Source organism: Typopeltis vanoorti, chromosome 15 (genome assembly GCF_054136105.1).
Source record: "Typopeltis vanoorti isolate ZY-2024b chromosome 15, IOZ_Tvanoo_1.0, whole genome shotgun sequence".
Classification (NCBI taxonomy): domain Eukaryota; kingdom Metazoa; phylum Arthropoda; class Arachnida; order Uropygi; family Thelyphonidae; genus Typopeltis; species Typopeltis vanoorti.
Window position 1 is genome coordinate 26,564,148 of NC_143563.1, and position 24,549 is coordinate 26,588,696.

General features: G+C 33.8%; 1 protein-coding gene across 1 annotated transcript in view; it reads right to left on the reverse strand.

Annotated features, from left to right (window-relative positions):
* Positions 1 to 6,552: 6,552 nt before the first annotated feature.
* The window catches only part of HDAC3 (histone deacetylase 3), a 134,910-nt gene continuing 116,913 nt past the window's right edge, over positions 6,553 to 24,549 (reverse strand). Inside the window, exons 13-14 of the mRNA XM_090405260.1 lie at positions 20,466 to 20,620; positions 6,553 to 6,619 (exon numbers count right to left, since the gene is read on the reverse strand). Coding sequence (XP_090261386.1) covers positions 6,553 to 6,619; positions 20,466 to 20,620 — 222 coding nt within the window. The remainder of the gene's footprint in view (positions 6,620 to 20,465; positions 20,621 to 24,549) is intronic.

The window sequence follows — 24,549 nt, forward strand, 5'->3', positions numbered from 1 at the left end:
TTTTAGTCAGATGAAAGGTGATTGTAGTTCATAAAAATTGATAATTCAAAATTGTCAGTATATAATAAGCTGTAGTTACATATCCTAAATACTTTATTTCTGTTAAAAATAAATAAAAAAGTGAGTGCTTTTTTTTTGACAGTTCAAAAATTCATATTTTTCAAAAGTAATCACATTTCACACATTACTTTCTCATGTACAAATATGCTCTATGTTATTCGTACTTTGGTCATGATATTTATTTTGAACATTCTGTGACTATGTTAACGTTGAAAATTAATAATAAAAAATTGCACATTATCTTCTTTTGAGTATGTAATTTTATGTGGACCACATATTTAAGAAATGATATGTAATCGGATGTAAAACTAGGAGATAAATTCAGTCCTTTACACTATGCAAATGACATTATCCTCTTAAATTTGCTAGTTTTCCATGTGTAATTAATTAACTAAAGTGAATCCTTATTCTAACTGAAAAATGGAATAGTATTCGATACCCTTCTCCTCCTTTTGCCTGGTTTGTGTCTATCTCTAGGTTTGTGCTCTGACAAACCTAGAGATAAATAAGCAGTAAAATAACAAGAACATTAAACAGGCAGAATAAGAACAGAAAATTGCATTCTCATTAATAAACTGATACCCAAATGTTGACTAATGATAAAAATTAACAGCAAAAAATGTTTATTTCTTCTATTTATTCAGCAAGAACAGAATTATATTTAATAAACTTTGTACTTTAAAATTCAAAATGCTATGGACCAATTTTTATAAGACATGAATGCTAATGGATATTTGTATATCAGTCTGAATGCATCTATTTTAAAATCAGGAACTTTTTCTGAAAGCATTACATGATCCAGATTATTTAACTGATTGTCATCTATAGTTGTATAGATAGCACTTAAGCCATCTTTTTACTCATGGCTATGATGTTCCCAATAGTTTAAAATAGAGAAAAAATTGTTCTAAGTTAATTTTGTAATCCTAGCAACAATATGAAACATCACAATGTGGAGAAATTCTTGAAATTTGTCCCTGAATAATGTACTTTGGAATTTTACTAATCTGCAAAATCGGTGAATGTGAAAACTGCTGCAGTTGTGAAATAACTGCAGTAAATTATGAAGTAAATTGGCAAAATAATCGAGTGGCTTCAGGAGAAAACTTGGCAAATCATATTGAATGTGTGAGGAGTAAAAACAGAGCTAATCCAAGATAATATGTCATTTACAGGGGAAGTAATGAAAATTAGTAAAATGGTTGTTTAAAAAAAAAGGCAGGTAAAAGATTTAGATGAAAACCAAGATATAGCCACTATAAAAGCAGTTCGAACTGCTTTAAGACTTGATTAAACAAGTTCTTCATCAGATACACTGATATTCCAATTTCAGATTTTGATATATCACACTAAAGAAATACATTTTATTGAAAACTGGGAAACCAATCAAATATTAAGGTTATATAACATTGTATATGAAAAACTGGATAGAGAACAAAATGGAAACAATGATAGTTCTTCTTCTTATTATTATTTTTAATGCCCAAGAAAATGTTGGTAATCTACAGCACATTCAGTAGCCATGAGTGGACTAAGGTTCAGATAATCTGGGAAACTTTTCCTAAAACAAAACATGGCAATTTTCAAGCTGCTTCGAATCAAATAAAGCAGTATAGTGGCGATTTCATGCCAGGCAATGAAAGTCATCTAATACCCAAAGACCTTTGCATATATCTGGACCACAGCATGATTTGAATCCACAGTTAGTTGGCTGGAGATGTGATCACTCAGCCAACTAAGCAATGATAGAATATGACTCTAGAAAGAACAATGAGTTATGTTGAGAAAGGGAGAGGCAACTGCAAAATTTAAATACAAGGTTTATGCTATTTATCTACTCACTGACAAGATCGTTGTATTTCATTATTTAATATGCAATGTAAAATTATGGTTTTAATAAGATAAACCAAAATAATATGCTGTTTTTTATTGTTCACAAAGATAGTTCAATTTTCCCATTTAATTATATCTAGTCCTGAAAAGCAGATTGAAAAAAAAAAAAAAAAAAAAAATTGCATTATTCTTTTAGCATTTAAACTAAATACACATAACATTTATGTATATTGAGTATTCAGTGATTAGCAGAAGTACATAGCAGGAATGTAAATTATTTAAGATATCAAGAATCTTTCAATTCTGATCTAATAATAGCTAATCTCAACAGACAAGGAGTGTGTAAGCTAAAATTTAATATATGAAATTTGTTATAGGGATTAAAAAATAAAAGATAAAAATTATTACCTAAGTACTTGACTAAGAAGTCACTGTTTAAACACTGAAGCACTTCATATAAAGTCCTAGTAACTATATGTTTGTCAATATTAAATCAGTTGAACATGTAAGAACGTTAAACTGCTTTCCTAAGCAGCTCTGTTATAAATCAACTAAACATGTTCTTTAGAAACTGAATCAATTTCAAAATAGAGCTGGTTGATTGGTTGTTTTGATTACAACAAAGCAACAGGAAAGACAAGTGTCTTACTGCATATTGGCAAGCAAAATTGCTAGTATTCTCTGATAAGCATGTGTATTATGTTGATTGAAAAATCTTGTCACTTCTCTATGATACTAAATCAATGCAAGTTTATAGCTGACAGCCTTATAAATGTTCCTCTTGTGCTATAATGCAAAGCAAACTCAGGTTTTTCCAATCAAAGGGTATCATGCTATTGATAGCAGTAAAGTATAGCTTAAGTACAATATATGGTACTCAATCTATTCTTCATTAACAAAGTACTGCTATATGGAAAACTGGGAAACAGTTTTGGTAATATTTGCTGCTTTCTATTAAATTGATGAAATTAAAAACTTCAACAACTAAGACATAAATAATTAATTTCTGCTACATACCAAAGGGTATGGAAATAAAAAATAATTTAAACTGCACTTCTGAAAACTAATTTGATTTTTCAAAAGTCTATATACTACTTAAAGTACTTGGAGAAATATGAAGTAATATTTGAGACTTAGTCCTGAAGTACTTTTGAAAATCAGTACTTAAATTATGTTAAAATATTTAAAGTATCTATCACTTTTCGAAGTCACACCTTCGATGTTTATGGCTGTTCAAGAAATAGGGTGGCCAATAAGTAAAGGTGACCAAAATCAAAGCAAGCAGCTAAGACATATTTATTGCTTCCCTTTTCAAGCAGTAACTACACTTAAAAAGTTATATGTTTATAAATTTCTTTAAAAGCTACTGTTAATGTAGTCATCATACTGTATGAAAGTGTTCCTGAAAGCCTATTGATAATATATGTTTTGGCAGTGATAAGTCACAGCTTTTATAGCAAGGAAGCCATATTCAAAATTACTTTATTTTAAATTATAATGCTGAATCACATAACACTAGCTGTTGGTATGTGCAACACACTAAAATAATGTTTTTGTTTTTTTATAGTCAATATGATGTAATTTTCATTAAAAATAATTTAACAATTAAATAATTTTGTAACTTTTATAGTTTTACAGCAGATATACTGCACAGTTCCTGGTAAGAAGGTTGAATTCCAGTGTGGGAATTACAACCACACTGGAATTCCTGTGTAATGTGAAAATTACACAGGAAATTCCCTACTGAATGTTCCACGTAAGATTTATGTGAGTATATTTGAGAAGAGGCTAAGAAAAATTATGCCAGGGAAACTTTGGAAAAGAACAAGCTAGGTTCAGGCAAATAGGAGTTATCAGGATCAGATTTTTATTATATGACAAATGGTTGAGAAATTATGGGAATATAACTAGGATATGTATGAAAGTTTTGTGGATCTGGAAAAGGCATATGACAAGGTCCAACAGAACAGCTTTTTAGACATGAAACATTATACAGAACAATACATAGTATATATATTTAAGTTGTGTTAGAACTGAAGTAGGTAGAGGAAGATTATTTGATGTAAAAATCAGATGTCAGACAAGAGTGCACACTATCTCCAATGTTATTCATCTTCTATATGGTAGCATTAAGCTTGATATCAAATAGGAGATATTAAACTTAGCTCTTTACTTTATACAGATGAGGTCATAATCCTAAATAAATAAAGTGCAAGCCTTCAGGATTCTATACTGAAATTAAATAATTGCCGTAATATATATTTGGCATCAAAATCAGTAAGAAGACGACAAAAACTATGAAAACAAGCAGAAAGAAAAAAGAAAAACATCAATTGCATTCTGAATGGAAAACCTACAAAACAAGTAAAAGTAGGCACAATTTTAAGTGAAGGTGGCAAATTAAATATGGAAACAGGCAACACAATTAGCAGAGGTGGTATGATAGAAAGTCAACTTAATAAATTTATACAGAATAAGAGAAATTAGTCAAAACACTAAAGTAGCTACATATAAGACAGTGTTCAAACCTATTTTAACTTGTAGATCTGAGTGATTGGTTAGAAATAGAATACTTGATCACCGACTGACAGTTCTGAGCTTGGAGAAAAAAAAAATGATGAGTGATCTGATGACATCAATGGCAACATCATATTAAGAAGAAAGCTATCAGAAATGACCTTGATTGTTCGCATTCAAGAATTTGTGATAGAGCAATCTAAGGCAGTATGGTCACTTAAACAGAATGAGAAAGGAAAGACTAGAAAAACAGGTGTTACACACCAAGATGGCATGACAAAAAATAGTGCCCTATAAACTAAAAAGGATCTGATACTGAAGTCTTGAAAAATAATAGATTAATCTGGAGGAAAACTGTTGAGATGGTCACTTAAACAGAATGAGAAAGGAAAGATTAGAAAAACAGGTGTTACACACTAAGATGGCAAGAAAAAAAATAGTGCTGTATAAACTAAAAAGGATCTGACACTGAAGTCTTGAAAAAAAAAAATTAATCTGGAGGAAACTGTTGATAGGAAGTTAATAATATAAACATAATTATGCAGTACTATCATAGTATTCTGTATTGCCTCCTTTAGAGTACATATCAGGAGTCTGATGATATTAATGTAATTTTTATTACTCATGTTTATAAATAAGCATGCGGAGATAATATAGAAGACACCAAAAGAGAACCGATGGGAGTCTAGCACAAAAAGACAGCTTTAATATTTAGGATCAGTAGTTTAGCAGGATGGAGAGACTATAAAGGCCATTCCAAGTTCACTAGTGGTTGGATAAAATAGAGATGTAGTAGTGGAGTCTTATGAAACCAGAGCAAGGCCATAAAACTGAAAATAAATTTTTACAGATTTAGATTCTGTTGATAGGCTTTAAGAAGAAAACGAAGCATGAAAAAGTTCTTTGTGTAGCAGGAATGTAAATCTTAAGGGGATGAGTGATGTCACAAGAAATGATAATAAAGAATGAATAGATCAGAGGTGGGTGGAAGCTCTTTTAATGGAGAAAATTAAAGGATATAGACCTGAGCTGGGAAGTACTTGATACTCCTGATGCTTTAAGTACTTTTGAAAACCAATGTGTAAATTTGTTTTCTTTTAAATATTGCTTCTAAAGACTTGAAATAATTTTGAAAATCAACAGGAATTGGTATATCTTAAGGTTTATTTATTTTTTTCAAACATGTTTCAACTGGCACTAGAACTTTTCAAATCCTTTGTACTTGAATTATATTTTTAGAATACTTTGCCCAGCTCTTACCTACTAAGAGAGAGGTAGATATGTTGTTAATAAAGTATCCTGTTTTAGTACATAATATTTCCAATCCAAAAAACATTGGAAATATTATGGCTGTTCTTTTTTTCTAGTGTATCTCTAGGCAGCAAATTCTGTGTAATAAAGAAGGTTATTAAATCCAAACAAAGTTTCATATTTTGCTTGTAGGCTAGGCTGATCAATTTATGTAAATATTTGCTTTAAAACTGAAATTTGTAATATAAAATAATCTCTCTTGTACCAAAACTTGGAGACAAAATAGTTATGTAGGAATTCAATTACATGAACAAATGTATTATTGTAAGAAATACATTTTTTCACATGATTAAAACATTTCCAGAGTAAGATAATCTTTATGCCTGAAATGAATTTGAACATAAAAAAATCTAAAAATGTCATCCTAATACATACTTTAAATCAATCATCCTAACCAAAGGGTGATAATGCATATTTACATGACGTATAAAATGAGAACATTTATATAAGCCAAATGAAGAAATTATATACCAACAAATAATACCCGCTATAGACAGATTATGTGTAAAAAAGGAACATGGATATCTCAAAAGTGAGGCTAAAGATGATTACACAAAGAAATAAAAGTCAATAAAACTTTTGACTACATGAAAGAATACGAGTTCCTTAGATAACAAAAAGACACCACAAATTTTTATGATAAAACTGTTCTGATATACCCTGAGAAGGAAAAAGCAACATATTTTAAATCTTTAAATGTAAAATTTCATAAACTGATGGTAATTTTCACAACCTACTTTGCAATCATCTATCCCCCAAAACTGTATTGTATAAAATATTAAACAGTGCTTTTCATTAAAATTAATTTAGCAATTAATACACAGCCTATTCTCAAACTTCTACATTTTCTTTATCGTGATCTTTGTCATCATCATAGAACTCATTGGCAGCTTCTGGCCTAGAAGGGGGGAAATAAAAAGCTCATTAAAGGAGTGGCAATTTCAAATAAAAATAGAAAACTCATGAGTAAAACAATTTCAGTTGCTATGCTTTAATTGTAGATGAAAACAGTACAATCAATTCTCACTAGGATGCATTTTTTTAACACAGCACTGATACTACTAGATATTGGTGGGGAATTTTCACCAGTTTATTGTATGTATTAAACTATTATTATTATTATTATTCAGGCCTCCACGGAGTCAAAAGACTCATCATGGGAGGCCCTTCCTAAGAACATAAAGTCTGTCAAGACTCATCAAGGGGAGGTCCCCCCCTAAGAAACACAAAGTCCATCATACCACTCCTTAAACTCATTGACCGTTCTCGCTCTCACCACTCCATCAGGCAATGCATTCCACGGTTCAACCACCCTCCATGCAAAGAAACCACTCCTCACCCTCTTGCTCACAGTTTCCTTTTGTAACTTCCAGGGATGGCCTCTTGTCATCACTCCTTCCTGCTGTTCAACCAAGCGAAAGAACTCCCAAGTGTCAACCCTGTAACCACCTCTCAACAGTTTAACAGTCTCAATCATATCACCTCTCCTTCTTCTATCCACCAAACTCTGCAGTCCACATTCCCTTAGCCAATTCTCATAACCAAAATTGTACAGTCCTGAAACCATCTTTGTCATCCATCTTTGTATCCTTTCCACAGTTAATTTATCCCCTTCAAATCCTGGGGACCAAATCTGAGAACAATAGTGTAAGTGTGGTCTGATCAGAGACTTATACAATGGAATGATAACCCTTTTATCTCTGCAGGTCAGTGTCCTTCTCATAATTGCAGCAATCCTCTGTGTTACCTTCACCACTTTGCAATATGTCCCCTAAATTTCAGGTTTCTATCAGTCATCAACCCCAGATCGCTTGTCTCTTCTACTTCCTCCAGTATAACTCCTCCCATAGAGTATGCAGCATCCTATCGATGTTTCCCAAACCTCAAGACCTTACATTTTGCTGCATTAAACTGACACCCCCATTCATTTGCCCATCTATCTAGCTTATTCAAATCCTCTTGCAGGCTACCACGTCAGCACTATTACTAATAATCCTTCCCAGCTTCACATCATCTGCAAACAACTGAATATCCCCTTGCAATCCACGGACAATGTCATTGATATAAAGGTTAAACAATATAGGTCTTAGTACTGAGCCCTTTTGGACCCCACTTGTAACCTTATGCCTCCTTGAAACTGCTCCACCATACACAACTCTCTGATACCTATCAGACAGCCAATCCTGAATCCAGTTGACCAATCTGACATCCAGACCCATGTGCTGCAACTTAAATATCAGCTTATCATGTGGCACCCTGTCAAATGCCTTCGCTAAGTCTAAGAAAACTGCAATATATGCCTTTCCCTCATCTAACGTTCGTGTAACTTTATTATAAAAGGTTAGCATATTGCTAAAACAAGAGCACCCTTTCACAAATCCATGTTGACTCTCACAGATAACATTACCCTCATCTGACCAATGCTGTATACGGTCCCTCACTACTTTCTCCAAGATCTTAACAACTACTGATGACACACACTGGCCTATAATTAGACACTTCCAGTCTGTTACCACCCTTATGCAATGGCACTATCTTACCTTCCTTCCATTCCCTGGGCACCTTTCCTGCAGTCAGACTTTCACTGAAAAGCCAGGTTAAAGGCACTGTCAGTTCCCAAGCACATTCTCTCAAAACTCGTGGTGAAATACCATCCAGTCCCAAAGCTTTACTGACATCCAGAGTACTCAGTATTTGAAACACACTCTCCTCCTGTAGCTCTAAACCTCGAACCAGCCCATTTCCTCTAGCATTAAAACTGACTCCTCTAGGATGAAATACTCCAATAAAGTGTTCATTGAACAATTCCACTATGTCCTCTGCATCAGTCACTCTATTCCCATTTTTATCCCACAATATCATTCTTCCACAGTCATTTCTCCTCCTACTGGCCACAAAGCTAAAAAATTCCCTAGGATTTTCTTTGGATCTTAAGGCCAATCTCCTCTCATATTCCAGTTTCACTTTCCTTACCACACTAGTCACTCTTCTGGCCTGTGTCTTATATTCTTCATGCATCTTCTCTTCACCTTCTTATATCTCTTCCATAGCCTCTTTTTCGCATGCAATTCCTGTTTAATATTGTTTGTCATCCACTTTACTCCAAATTTTGTCCTCTTCTTCACTCATGGTATACAACTTACCATTGCTGCTAACAAATATTCTTTCACAATTTCCAACGCACTAATGATATCTCGGCCTTCCAATTCCTCCCTCCATGAAACTTCCCGAAGTTGACGTCTAAGACTATTATAATCACCTGCATTATAATTCCACATAAGTTCCCGTCTCTTTGATACTCCTGCATGACTATTCATTTTCCAAGTCAAAACCATATGGTCACTCTCTCCAACTGGTGGGAGAGATGTTATCTCAGTTATTATCAACTCTTCTGATGCTATAACTAAATCCACAACTCTTGAACATCTTGTTCCCTCTGTTACATGTTGCCTAAGACATTTGTCCCTCAAGAATTCTAGAAATTCCATTCCCCTATTGCTGCATGCATCTTCCTCTCTCCAATTTATACTACTGCAGTTAAAATCTCCCATAACAATCATTCTTCTTGCACTTGCCAAACTTAGCTGTCTAAACATCTCCTGGTCCCCATCCTCTGTGCTCCTGGGTCTGTAGCAACACCCCACTAAATATCCTGTCTTGCCTACCTCTACCTCACACCATACACTCTCAAAATCATTTGTCCTTCCAAAGCCTCTACTCTTAGAGGACATAGGTCATCATAAGCTTATCATAAGCAGTACCCCACCACCACGCTTTCCCCTCCTATCCTGATGAAAAATGCTATACCCAGCGACTTCTATTCCTGTTATTATATCCCCTTCTGTCAACCACGTCTCAGTGATCCCTATATTTTTTGGCCAGGCTGATGCTATCTGCGCCACCAATTCCTCTCCCTTATTCCGGATACTCCTGGCATTAGTATAAAGCATATAAATGCCATTTTTCTATACCCAGCATTATCCCTTCTAGACTCCACTGAGCTCAGTGTTACCTGACATCGTCTCCCTTCTCCCAAATATCCATTCCCACAAGAGGCCCCCCCTGCTATAATCCTCCCTGGGACACACTGACTCGTTCAGAATAGCAATCTCTCCAGATGCCTACGTCCTTCCTCATTCAAATGTAAGCGGCCTCTCGCATACAATTCCTCTCTTTCCTCAAACGCACTCCATGCATCCACATATACCAGTCCTCTCTTGTCACACATTCTCGCTATTATGCCATTCAATATCACCGCTCTTCTGCTCAGCTCGTCATTATCATACCTAGGCAACACGCACACTATTTTTCCTCCCTCTGTCTTCTTCTGTACAGCCTCAAGCAAAAATCTCATATCTCTCACTGCCCGACTTACATTAGCACTCAAGTCATTTGTTCTACCATCACAATCATCTCATCCACCCTTTCACTTCTCTTAATTGCCATATCCACCCTTTCTATTGTTCCTCCTAGCAAACACTCCTCACGCATCCTAGCTTGAACACCACGGATCATTGAGTCGCCATACATTATACCTCTTACCATTCCCTCTCTCCTATTGTTTCCATTCTCTCCTCTTCTTTCATTCCCATAGGTCTCTCTCATTCCCTCTCCTCTACTGCTATTCTCTCTTCTAGCATTCCCATACCTCTCTCTCCTACTGTTTCCATTCTCTCCTCTTCTAGCACTCCCATACATCTCTCTCATTCACTCTCTCCTATCGTTTCCATTTTCTCCACTTCTAGCACTTCCATATCCCTCTCTCATTCCGTCTCTCCTACTGTTTCCATCCTCTCGTCTTCTAGCATCCCCATACCTCTCTCTCATTCCATCTCGCCTACTGTTTCCTTTCTCTCCTCTTCTAACACTCCCAAAATTCTCTCTCCCCCTACTCTGATTCGGCTTGCATTTATCTCTTCCATTCTCCTAATCTTATCTTTCATACTTCTGCTCTCATTCACAAGACATTCCACCTCCTCTTTCAGCTCATCCATCTCCCTCTGCAGGTCAGTCACTCTTAATCTAAATTCACTCTCCCAAACAAAACCATCTTCTAAACTTTCACAGTCACTCACGCCTTCCACACTATCAACTATTATTTTCTCATTCATATATATATTTTTTTCATTCTCTCCTATCACACTACTTGTCTTCCTACATTCATTCCCCATTCTTGGAGCAACAAGGTCGGATAATGATATTTCGAATTCACTTATTTCCTCCCACTGCCTGCATTTTGCACACATACGCTCCCCGCTCTCTTTCACAAGCCACATATCCAATTCCCGAGACGCATACATGTCACAAGTACTGCATGCCACAAAGTCCCTTATGATATTGCTTATAATAGAGTTCTTAAATGGTGGAGGACTTGGCGATATGCCACTTGCGACTGCAGATGAATCCACCATCACTCCTTACTGCCGAGTAGCATAATCGTTAATTATTCAATTAATAAATTCTGTTAAATAAATAAGAAAAAAAAAGTACAAACAATTACAAGCAAAACAAAACAGTTTGTTAAAGTAAGAGTTGACTTTATATAAATTAGATAATCTAAATCCATATAAAAGAGAGATCACAAAAAATCACACACTACAGTGGTCATCTGACAACTGAAACTGGGGTAGCTCAGATGTAAATTATATACACACACACACTCTAATAGCAAATTTGTAGGGAATACAAAAAGAGTTTGCTATAATTAATTTCTTTTAACATAGCATTCTACCTATCCCATGGGACTTTGTTAAGACTCTCCAGTAATTACAGTGGCATCTGCTACTGTAATTACTGAGTGCCGACTGTAGATGATTAATTTGTATACCACTAAAAATAACTACTAATCCACTGGAATAAGACAAAGTATAGACTACTCAGAGAGAGAGATGAATGACATTAACATCTGGTAAGCTAGAGGAAACAAGAAAAAAAGTGATTCAAGCAATTCCAAATTAAGCAGGAAGATATATTGGGAATTCAATTTAAGAATCAAGATAAACTTAATCAGATTTAAACCAATAATAAGTTTATACAGGAAAGGAAGTGCTAATTAATTTTAACATTGTGTTAAAATATCATCTTTCCTTTTTATGTTAGTTTCAATATCCTGTCTGGCAAAGTAATCTGGCTTCTTAGAAAAAACCTGCTTACTGCTTATGATGGGACACCTGTCTACATTTTTGTAAGTTGCATGTGTTGGCTGTTGGCCTGTTTTGTGGGATGAAAAATGAGTGTTTCCAGAAGGAGGAATCCTACTATCTCCATATGATATCAGCTAACTCACCTTCAGTTGAAAAGTCCTGATAAAGGTTCTTACATTCTATACAGGATTTGAACCAATGTCTTTTCAACTGAAGGACATATTCTAGACAATCTTTCAGGATCACATTAGCAAAAAGATCTATGTTTTGAACAATGTGTAAGCACATATTAGATTATTTAGTTCTTTCCACTGGACAAAATCTGTAATGCAATTCACTGGAACTGCAGCAGTGAATTGTATTACTGTCCTGGTGAGACTGACAATATCTAATTAGCATTGTTTTTTGGTAGATATACCAGTTATCAAATTTTTAAAATTATTAGAGAATAATTATCTATTGTTTACAATATAATGTTATTTGTTTTTCATCCTCAGAGGCCTACAGAAATTTTTAAATACTTGCATATTACTTCCTCTCTGAGTGTATGAATATCATAAAGGTAGAAATACCAACTCTACTGTGGTTATCATCATCATCATCAAATTCTTGACATGTGCCCTCAAGGGATGCACAGGATATTATGATAGTACTACATGAAGAACTTACATCATTACTAACTTCCTATCTACAATTTTCCTCCAAATCAATCTGTTATCTGCCAAGACTCCAATATTATCAAATCTCATATTTCTGTCTTCTAAGGCACTTTTAACTGTATCAATTCACCTTGGTCTTCCGCCTATATCTTGGTCTTCCTCTGGGTCTCTTTCTGCCAACCTAGCAGAGAATATTTTTGCTCATTTTTCCTCTCCCATTCTGTTTATGTGACCATACCATCTGAGATTAGCTCTGTTAACAATGTCAAGCTCTTTCCTAACATCCTCATTTTTAATACGATATGCCATCATTTAATATGTCATCTGTTCACGCCCCTAATCTTTCTCAGGACTCTCATATCTGTGGTCTCTAGTCTTTGGTCAAGTGTTTTATTTCTAAACCAGTTCTCAGATGCATAAGTTAAAATTGGTTTGAACACTATTTTGTATATATATATAGAGCTAATTTAATGTTTTGACTAATATTTAATTTACCATCTTCACTACATATTGTGCCTAAGTAGCTGAAATGTTTTACTTGTTCTAGAGGTTCCCCATTCACAATACAGTTGATATTTCAATGCTTCTGCTTATTTTCATGGTCTCTTGTTATTGCTGATTTTCATACCAAATTTATTACAACAGTTATTCAATTTAGTCAGGGACCCTTGCAGATTTGTACTGAATTTATTTAAAAGTATAACATCATCTGCATAAAGTAAAGAGCTGACATTAACATCTCCAATTTTGATATCAGGCTTAAATCCACTTTCCGTCTTAATGTTATCCATATAGATAATGAATAACAGAGGGAATACGTTATCGGACACCAGATTTAACATAAAAATTTAACATTCTAACTGCTGACTTACAAATCAAATAAAGACTAAGTATTGTTTGATATAATTCCCCATTGATACCATATAACTATAACCTTTTGAATAGCTTTTCTCTTGGCACCTTGTCATTATGCCTTTTGCAGGTCTACAAAACTTAAATACAGATCTTTGTTATATTCCCATGATTTCTCAACTATTTGTCTGATCCTGACAGCCTCTATTTGGCCTGAATCCAGTTTGTTCTTCAACAAGCTTCCCTTCCACAATCATTCTGAACCGTTTTTCAAGTATACTTGCATAAATCTTACCAGGAACACTCAGTAAGGAAATACCTTTGCAATTCTCACATTCAGTACATTTTTTGCACATGGATACTATGAGAGCTCTACTCCAATTCGTCCCTCTGTCCAGGCCTTCTGAACTATGCCACCGTAAGACTTTTATACCTTCACACTTGAGCATTTCTGATTGAATATTATCTATTCCTGATACCTTTCAACATTTCAGACTTTTAATGGCTTTTTATACTTCAAATATGGATAGGTATTCCTGATCGCATGCGTGTTGAGTGTTTTTTTACGACTGTGCTGTCAGTTTGTTTCATTTAGCAATTTTTCATTTAGCAATATATTCACGTCACTTTTATCATCTCTAATTCCTTTTACAGCATTCTTCCCTCTATTTCTGAGTTTTTTCAACAGCCTCCAGAATATTTTGCCACCTTCTTGATATTTATTTTCTATGTTCTTACCAAAGTCTTCCCATGACTTTTGTTTAGCTAGTTTTACACAGTGTCTAGCTTTCTTACATTTGTCTCTGTATTCTCTTAAGAGCACAAGTTGACTTATTTGCAGGAACTTTCGATATGCTTTCTTCTTTTCCTTACTGCCTCTTTAACTTCCTGTGTCTATCCTTGCAGACAACCTCACCACATGCCTCTGGCTGAATCAATCAATGTTTTCTTCAGGATTTGCAAAAAAAAAAGAACAGAAACCAAACCTTTCTCCAAGGTTTGGTTTCTGTTCTCAAACTCTTTCATTTTTTCTTGAATAATGTTTGTGTATTTTAATCTACAGTTCATGTCTGAGGGCTGCTCAACTTTTATTTACTTTAAAACTTTCTTGCATGTTCTTTTTAATATGAAATTCAATTCTATCGATTCTATTCTATTTCAGTTATATTCAATTCTATCCTATCGTATAAGAGAATAAGACTTCTGCATTACTTCAAACATGGTATCACCTCTGGGTCAGGCTCCCACTGATGAGAACTCAATAAAGGTCGAAACCGGTCATGACCCTTACCATAATGCATAGCATTTTACATGTCCACAAGGATATCTGCTTTGCATTATGGGATACTAAGGCAAAAGATGTGAAGTCATTAGCTTCTACATATGGGTTTCCTCATCTTAAATATACTTCAGGTGCAAACTTGTTTGCTTACATTTGGATAAAGGATTCAATCAAGTATATAATTTCTTGGTATCTTTAATCAATTTTATCCTGCTCAAGACTAAATGGTGATCATTTCCAATTTCAAATCGTCTGTACACTCCAGTGACCAGCACCAGTGAGAAAACATCACTATCAACAATAACATAGTCAATGAGACTTTTTTTCTTATTCCTTGCCTCTTCTCTCCATGTGAATTTGTGCATATTTTTATGTTGGAACATGTGTTAGCAATAACCAATCCATGTCCTGAGCAGAAACCCATTATTATTAGCTTTGCTCTTTAATCCAAATTTTCCCAAAATATTTCTGTATGTCTGATAATCATTTCCTACTCTGCTATTTAGACCTCCAACAAGGACCAACTTTTCCTTTTTTCATTGTCAGTTGCTTTCTCTAAGGCCTCAAAAAATCACTCCACTTCTATCTTAATAGAACCTTCTGTTGGCCTATAGGTACAAATGTCTCATTGCCCAGTTTCCTATTCTCATATTTGCTCACATCACTCTACTTGATACTGCCTGCCATTCAGGATTAGCCTCATATTTAATGTTCGTACTATAGCTATTCCTTCTTTTCCCTGATTGTTATTGGGGCAATGTTATTGCCTGCATAACATTTGGTATTTATTGCTTAGAAAGATCACACCCAGTTTTTGTCTTTTTTATTATAGTCACCCCTATTATGTCAATCTGATACTTATTTACTGTGGTTGGTGACAGTGGTGGCCTGTGAAAATTTTAAGTAGGGATGCTGCATATACAAAATAAGAAAAATAATTCATTTTTTTCCTAATCAGTAACCAATTTATTTATAAGTAAATTTACATATTTAAAAAAAATTGCTTTATTAAAAATATTTGATCCTCACTATGAACACTCTCAGGGGACCCTGTAACCCCTAGAGAGCGCGTCCCCTGGGTCGCGGATAGGGGAGCCCACCATGTGTGTGTGTGTACATGCGCGTGCGTGTGTGTGTATATATATATGGTGGGGTGGTCTGAATATACTGAATAAGGACTCGTGGACCAACAGGGCCATAAGGGGCAATCATCTTGATTGTAAGGGAAGCAGCACTCTCATGGACCCCTAGTTGGATCTATCCTCTCCTTCTTCTACTTTGAGGAAGACCCACTTACTTTAATCTTTCCTATAAGGCCTTATCAGCCAACTCTTCTTACTTTATGACCCTTGTGCTATTAGAGTACTCGAGGGCCATGGGTCTTTTCATTTCTGGCCTTACAACTATGTCCTCTCTATAAACCTTACTATATTTCTTCTATAATCTACCCTTTCCACTTCAATATACCCTATTCCTCCTATGGGTTTAAATTCGGAAGCAGGCGAGTTCAGAAGCCTTAAGGTAGCAGCCCTACCACTGAACTATTCCATCGTCAGGCTAGTCCCCTGACATGGAGAACATAACCATACTTGTAAGCTGACAGAAAAAGATAATCGGATTGAATCTATGGGAAACGACCCTGGAATGGAAAAGGGAAAACGAAAATGGAAACGACAAAATATAATACACATAGCAAACTGGAATGTAAGAGAAATAGCATATAAAGAAATAGAATTAGACCAGTTATTAAATGAAAGAAATTTTAAAATAGCAGTAATACTGAAACAAAAAAGAAATTAAAAGGAACTATGAGAACTGAAAATTTTAATGTGATATACAGAGGAGTCGACAGAGACCAAAGAGCACAAGCAGGAGTCATGATTTGGATTCATAACTCCCTTTCAAAACAGTTAAAACATTATAAATTATGGAATGAAAGAATAATAGAAGCTAGAATAAAAATAGATAGAGGCTATTTAACAATAATTGGTTTATATGCCCAGAAGAAGGAAGAGAACAGGATAATATTGATTTTTATAATCAGCTACAAAACATATATAATAAAATAAATAAAAATGATTACATAATTTCAGCAGGAGACTTAAATGCAAGAATTGGAAACACGAAAATTAATCATAATATAGGAATACATGGAGAACACACTCTAAACAGAAATGGTAAAAAATTGATTGACTTTGTAGTTTATAATAACCTAAAAATAATGAATTCTTTCTATAAACATAAAGACATACATAAATATACTTGGGCAGCAAGACGATGGAAATATATTAGATTATTTTATATTAAATGAAAAGACATCAAAATTTTCACTAGATGTTAGAGTTCACAGAGGATATGAAATAAGCAGTGACCACTTCCTTGTTAAAATAAAATTAAGATTACCACCTAAATGGCTACAAGTAACAAGAAAAAAGAAAATTTGAAACATTTGTTTATAAACCTAGATTATTGAATGACACAAATATACGTCTATATGAACAAAGAATTAACAAATATCTAGATAAAATAAAACAAAATGAAATAGAAATAGAATTGCTTAATATAAAAACGATACTAAATGCAGCAGCAAATGAAAGTTAGGAAAGACCAAAAAATTCAATAAAAGGAAAAAACTGAAGATCTGGGATGATACAATCAAAGAAATAATCAAAAAGAAACCTATCACAAATGGTTAAGCAGTAAAAGATTAGAAGATCAAATAGAATATAAAAGAATAAGAGCCATAGCTAAAAGAGAAGTCAGAAAAAGACAGAGAATCATGGAACAAATTTGTTTCTAATTTAGAGCATGATTTATATAAAATAAGATCCAGTGTATATAAGATTTTGAAATACTTAAATGCAGATACCAAAGAAAACATAAAATTAAACACCAAATTGAAATTAGAAGAATTTCTAAATTACTACACAGAATTGTGGACAGACAAATATTTTAAAAAAGACAACTGGCAAACAATTAACAAAAATGAAAAGGAAATAACTAAAGAAGAATTAGAAATCAGCCTGAAAGAAACAAGAAATGGAAAATCACCTGGAGAAGATAAGCTAGGTTCAGAACTATATAAATACACAGGAACAAGATTCAAAGAAAGACTGTTATTATTTTTAAATAAAATTCATTCAACTGGTATCTCCCCCAATAGAATGGAAAAAAGCAATTGTGATTCCATCTTTAAAAAAGGTAATAGAGATGACCCTAAAAACTATAGAGGTATTAGTATACTAAATTCCTGTTACAAAATATATAGCAGAATCTTAAATAGCAAACTAATGAAATATTCCGAAAACTTTATTTTAGAAGTACAGAATGGATTTAGAAAAGGACGATCATGTATACACCTGGCCTTTTGTCTAAAATTAATAATAGAGAAAAGAAGAGAAGAGAATACAATTTAGAAACACATATTGCATTTATTGAGTTTGAAAAAAGCATTCGAAAAAGTTGAAATAAACATATTATTTAACATATTAAAAGAAAGACAAATACCAAATAATATCCTAAAAGCTATCACAAGTATATATATGAAAATAATCAAATACAAATAAGATTAAATCACAAGCTATTATATACGAGAGAGATAAACCAAGGGGTCCGACAGGGATGTCCCCCTCTCAGCAACTCTTTTTAATATATCTACTTAAATGAAATAATAATAAAATGGAATAAAAATTTACATCAAGGAATTAAACTTTCTCCTACAGTGAACTTAAACACTCTCCTTTTTGCCGACAACCAAATAATAATTACAAATTCTGAAGATAACTTAAGAAAGATATTTTAGATCTAAATGAGATAGCCAAAGATTATGGTATGATAATATCAACAGAAAAATCAAAAACTATGGCCTTTAAAGGACAAGATTCAACAAGAACTAAAATAGTAATAGATAACAAGATTTTAGAACAGGTGAAGTCATTTAACTACCTAGGATGTATGATCACATATGAAAATGAAAAAGATATAAACGTAAAAAAATTGCAAAATATTTAAAAATAACTGATGTAATAAACTCTATATTTAAACCAAACCTAGTTCAAAAACAAACCAGATTAAAAGTATACAATACATTAGCCCTACCAGTCTTAATGTATGGAAGTGAAATCTGGACAATAAAACAAAAAGACAAAGATTAATAACAGCAGAAATGAAGTTTATGAGAAAAACTGCAAAGTATACCCTATTTGATCACAAAAGAAACGAAGAAATTATGAAAGTATTAAACCAAGAACCAGTAATAGAAAAAATTAAAAAATATAAACATAAATGGATGGAACACGTTCAAAGAATGAAAACAGAAAGATTATCAAAACAAGCCTTAAAGTACAAGCCATTAGGAAAAAGAAAACCAGGGTGTCCTCTTAAATGATTCAATGATGACTTCTAAGGCCAGAACAGGCCATGTTAGGCCTAAATCCTTGATATGCATGATGATGATGATAATGAACTATTCAATCAATGTTGAAACATAAGCTGTAACCTTTAACATGTTGTATTGCATTTATATAATGTTTTAATGTTATTATTTACAAACACAATATTATTTATAAGCAAAATTTAATTTTTCCGTCTTTTATTTGGGGATCTTAAGTGTCGCAGTGTTTACGTACAAGCCGCCACTGGTTGGTGATAAATCAATAGTTGTTCAATATTTAAACATTAGATTTATTTATTTTTATCCAATTCAGTTGATTCACTTATTTATTTGACCATTATTTATTTAATAAGTATTCAAACATCTGTGGGATAACTTATTTGTTCTTGATAATAGCTGACTATGCTCAAATTTAAGCAAATCATGAACCATATTATTTCAATGATATTTTCAACATTTCTGTCATCATCATCATCAAATTCCTGTCATGTACCCTCAAGGGGGTGTACAGGATATGATAGTACTAAATGAAAAATCTACATCATTACTAACTTCCTATCTACAATTTTCCTCCAAATCAGTCTGTTACTTGCCAAGACTCCAACGTTATCAGATCTTATATTTCTATCGTCTAAGGCACTTTGTACCATATCAATCCACCTATATCTTGGTCTTCCTCTGGGTCGTTTTGCTGCCAACCTGGCAGAGAACACTTGTTTTGCTAATCTTTCTTCACCCATTCTGTTTAAGTGACCACACCACCTGAGATTAGCTCTGCTAACGCATTCCTGGATGTTGACAATGTCAAGTTTTTTCCTAATATCCTCTGTCTCTCTTAAAAAAAAAAACAAAAAACAAAGTGATTTCTTAAAGAGATTTTTTTAATCTTATCCCTTAGTAGATACATAATTTTTCATCAAAAACTATAGGAAAGCATATTTTTATTTTTTAAAAATTGGTGCCAAGCAATTTTCTGAGACAAATCACATTCTTTCTGACCCATGTTAACTGGCTCAGATGTTATGAGATTAGGCAAAGGAGTTCTATTGAAAAGTAAAAGCTTTTTCTGCCTTCTGAGTTACACCAAAATATAAAATACTCATTTCTAAATGCAGGGACAAAACATCTAAAAAATCTTTATGAATATGCAATTTTGATTATTATTATTATTATTATTTTTTTTTTGTTATTGACAGTGCAACCATTTCTAATCAGACCTTAGATGGTCTGATTAGAAATGGCTGCACTGTTCATCAATCACAATAAAATTGTGAATGAAGAATTTGCTCAAACATGCTGATTAAATATATCTGAAGAAAATGATCAAGAAAGTAACAATTTTCTGGAATAATATGAAATACACAGATCAAATAAAGTTATTCCTTAGAGGTATCTGAGTCTAATTAAGTACTTACTTTGTATCACCATGGGGATTGCATATATCAGGATTAGATTCCTCTATATTCTCTAAATTCAAAAAGTCTGAAGGAACATCTTGCATTTGTACACTAGGAGCATGAGTCAAACATTTCAAATTTTCTGTCACTACTTTAACTATGGCTTCCAGGTACTGCACAATAAATGAAATGTTATATGAATTAGAATAAATATTTCATCATTTAGTTAGCAGAAAAATGCATAAATGCACTAAGAAAAAAATAGTCATATTTTCTTACTGTTCCAAACCATTTCTCCAAAATTGTATTATGTGAGAAAAGTATACAGTGGGGCACAAAATTTACCTTTTGTGCCCCACTTTTTTACCTTACTGCATATTCTGTAACAATATATTTGTTTTATTTAAGGAAGCAGATCAACATGATTGTATATGAGTACACATAAGTCTAAGAAAAAATTCACTAGCTATGTTTGGATTCGTATTCACAAAGAAAAAGGTAAAAAAATCATGAAGGCGTGATTCAGACAACTACTTCTGCTCTCTGACTCAAAATATGTGTTATGGGTAAGTCATAGAAATTATCCTCACTAGTATTAAGGTCTAAATTCTCTATTCTTTCCCAAATTCCTCCCTTTTCCAGCTATCTTTTTAACATTTAAATTTAACAAAAGGTGTTTGAAGCAGTTGAGGAAAAAAAATCAGCATACTACTAGTGGCTTGCAAAAAGAACATTTAATGCTCAAGCACACAATAAATACAAAACAACCATCAGCAAACTGAAATCTGACTTTGTAAAGGCTAACAGTAGAAAACTTGCCTCCTAATCCATTGCAAAGGCCAATGGATATAACTTCAGCTCACCTGCACTTCCACATCTCTCTCTCTCTTATCCAGATGATACTACTATAATGGCACCTAAAGATAAAGCTGATCTCTTGGCATCACTCTTCTCAAACTCCTGCATATATGACCAAAGCAAATCACTCCCTATCATACCAGAAACAGTGCACAATGTCTCTTACAGTTTTCTTTTTCAGTAAAAAGACATCAGAAGAATATTAAATAACGTACAACACTAAAAAGTCTTCTAGTGCCAATGGCATCTTTCCGATTATACTCCAACATTATGCTCCAGATGTTTCTTCAATCTTTTATACTTAAGTTGGCACTTATCGTGATGCATGAAAGTTAAACTCAATATTCACACTGACTGTCATCACCTCAATCCTCTCCAAAACAATGGAAAAAGTCGTTAATAGTCAACTTTTCCACTATTGGCCTATCAATTGGTTAATTAATAATTACCAGCCACCTATCACAGGATGCATCCCATGGAAATGTCTGGAGTCTATCTGCCAACCTCTGTAATTGGGTAGCAAGTTTTCTCTCTGATCATTCACTGCTTACCTTGGTGGATGGTTCCCTCTTTTTGAGCATCTCCACAATGCAAGAGTGTCTCAAGGGTTCTGTTCTGATTTACACCACTTATCGTAGATACAGCTTCCTAATGAAAGTACATCATTTCATTCATCTTACTCATTTGACAAACTATACAGTGCTCAGACATCCCAAGATCATTAGCAACTAGTGTCTTCAACACAGATCTCTATACCATTCTTGGAGCAAGAATAACCTGGTCACCTATCACTGCAACCAAAATGTAATGTTTCCATTTTTCTTGTAAAAAGAATCTCAGCTCCCTATCCTTACCTTCAACAATACACAACTCACTGACAGGATCAGATCTTACTCCTCACATCACTTCAGTAGTGTCCTCGGCCTCTAAAAATCTAGGCATTCTTTTCCACTTAGAAGCTACTAACTCTGTATACAAATCCCAAATCAGCTCATCCACATTTGGAGAAGGGAAGGGGGGGTGCACCCTAAAATTCTTGATGCTGTCCAGAGGTCAGTAATTTGGCTGATAGAGGACTACCAACCATCATTCCTTTACTATCTGTTGAGCCTGTTAAGACAGGTGCAGCAGCCACCGCCTAACATCTTTTTCAGTACAACTGCAAACACACAAATCTGCTGTTCTTCCTCCTCATTTATTTCATCTACATCTTATGTTGTTTCCTAACAATTATAATCTCTAAATCCTCATAAAAAGATCAACAAATTTCTTCTTTCCCAATTTCACCTAAATTCCATACATGGTATTGATGTTAAAAAAAAAAAAAAAAAAAAAAAAAAAAAAAAACCATCTGGGAACAACACATCTGGTTTCATAATACTAGACCACAAAAAGAAATATTGTTAAAGGTTTGATTCTAGTTGCTGACTGGAGGAACTTTTTCAAAGCTTTTTTTTTTTTTTTTTTTTTCAGCTGGTTTCCAAATGAGTTAATCTTTGGCACAAGCAAGGAAGGTTTTTCTCTCTCATAGACCTGGGTTTCTTATCTTACAAATTAGAAAAACTGACTGCAGGAATGTACACCATTTCAAAGAATAATACAAGTTAGGGTTTAGAATCATGAGATGTTAGCATGTCTGCCAGCTGATTTCTTCCAAAAAATTAGTTATAACTAAAAAAGGTTCTGAATACTCACTATGAGAAATAAAAAATGCAATACAGAATTTTTACTTATTTTATAAAAGTGCAATTTTTTCAGATGTTTATTAACTCTGCAAAAATAATGTCAGCTTTAATACAGTAATAATGATGGACAGTCGACCATCAAATATGATATCAAGATTACACTGAAGCATCCTGTTCAAAAGTGCTTCAGAATTTGACATTACTCATTTTACACTGTGGAAATAAAAGAAGAAAAAATAATATAGAGGTAAATGTAGACACTGAAAAACTTAATGAATAAGTTTCTATCAAATATCAAATTTTTGAATATCAAAAATATCAGGTTTTATCAAAATATCAAATATCAAAATTCCTCAGCTTGGTTAATGTACTATTTGTACATTAATGATATAGCAGAAGATTTGGGGAATATTCAGCTGTTTGCTGACGATGCAAAACTGTGGAACACAATAGTTGACAAAGGTGATGTAGATATTCTGCAGGATGATTTTAAATAAACTGGCACTGTGGGCAAAGGACAATGGTTGTTCATTTAACGTTGCAAACTGTAAGGTAATGCACTTCAGGATGAAAAGATTACATACTCTGTATCATACTGATGGCACTAGATTACAAGAAATTGATGAAGCTAAGGATCTGGGAGCGATGGTAGATAGATGAAATTCAGAGGACATATTGCAAGAGTTAGAACAATAGCTATAGCTCAGAGGATTACTTGGATGTTGAAGAATACATTGACTAAAGGCAGGAAGGTTATTATCCCTCTTTATAAGGCCATGATTCAACCACATGTTCACTGCTGTGCACAGATTTGGTCACCTGTGTTTCTTGAGGATCGGGAGGTGGTGGAGGGGATTCAGAGACGAGTGACCAAGCTGGTGACAGGTCTGTGGTATGTTCCCTATGAGGACAGATTGAAGATGTGTGGGCCGGAATTTAGCTGACAGGTGGAGAAAAGGGGGGATATGATGGAAACTTTAAGTTACTAAAAGGATTCTATAAGATTGACAGAAAGGAAAATTTTCAATACATGAGGAGTAGGGAGAGAAGAAGGGGCCACACTGGAAAGTTGTCTAAGAGTGTGTTCAGTAAGGGTGTACAGACCTGGTTCTTTACTTGGAGAGTGGTGAATGAGTGGAATGGATTGACAGAGATGGTTGTGAGCACCCCAACACTGAATAAGTTTAAGGGGATGTATGATAGGTATTGTGTGAATAATAGGTAGTTTGGGTTTCCCCATGATGAGTGTTTTGACTCCATGGAGTCAAAACACTATCTAAGCAATAATAATAATAAAATAATTAATTCAGGCATTCAGAATATCTAATTTCAGTTTCAAGTTACTTTTATCACTTATAATTCCAACAGTACTCTTTCCTGCATTTCTAAGTTTTTTTTAAATAGCTGCCAAAGCATTTTGCCATTTTCATGATGTTTATCTTCTATGTTCTTATCCAAGTCTTCTTTTTGTTTAGTTACTTTTATACATAATTTAGCCTTCATATATTTTTCTAGGAAACTTTGATTTGCTTTCTTCTTTTCCAAAACCACCTCTAACA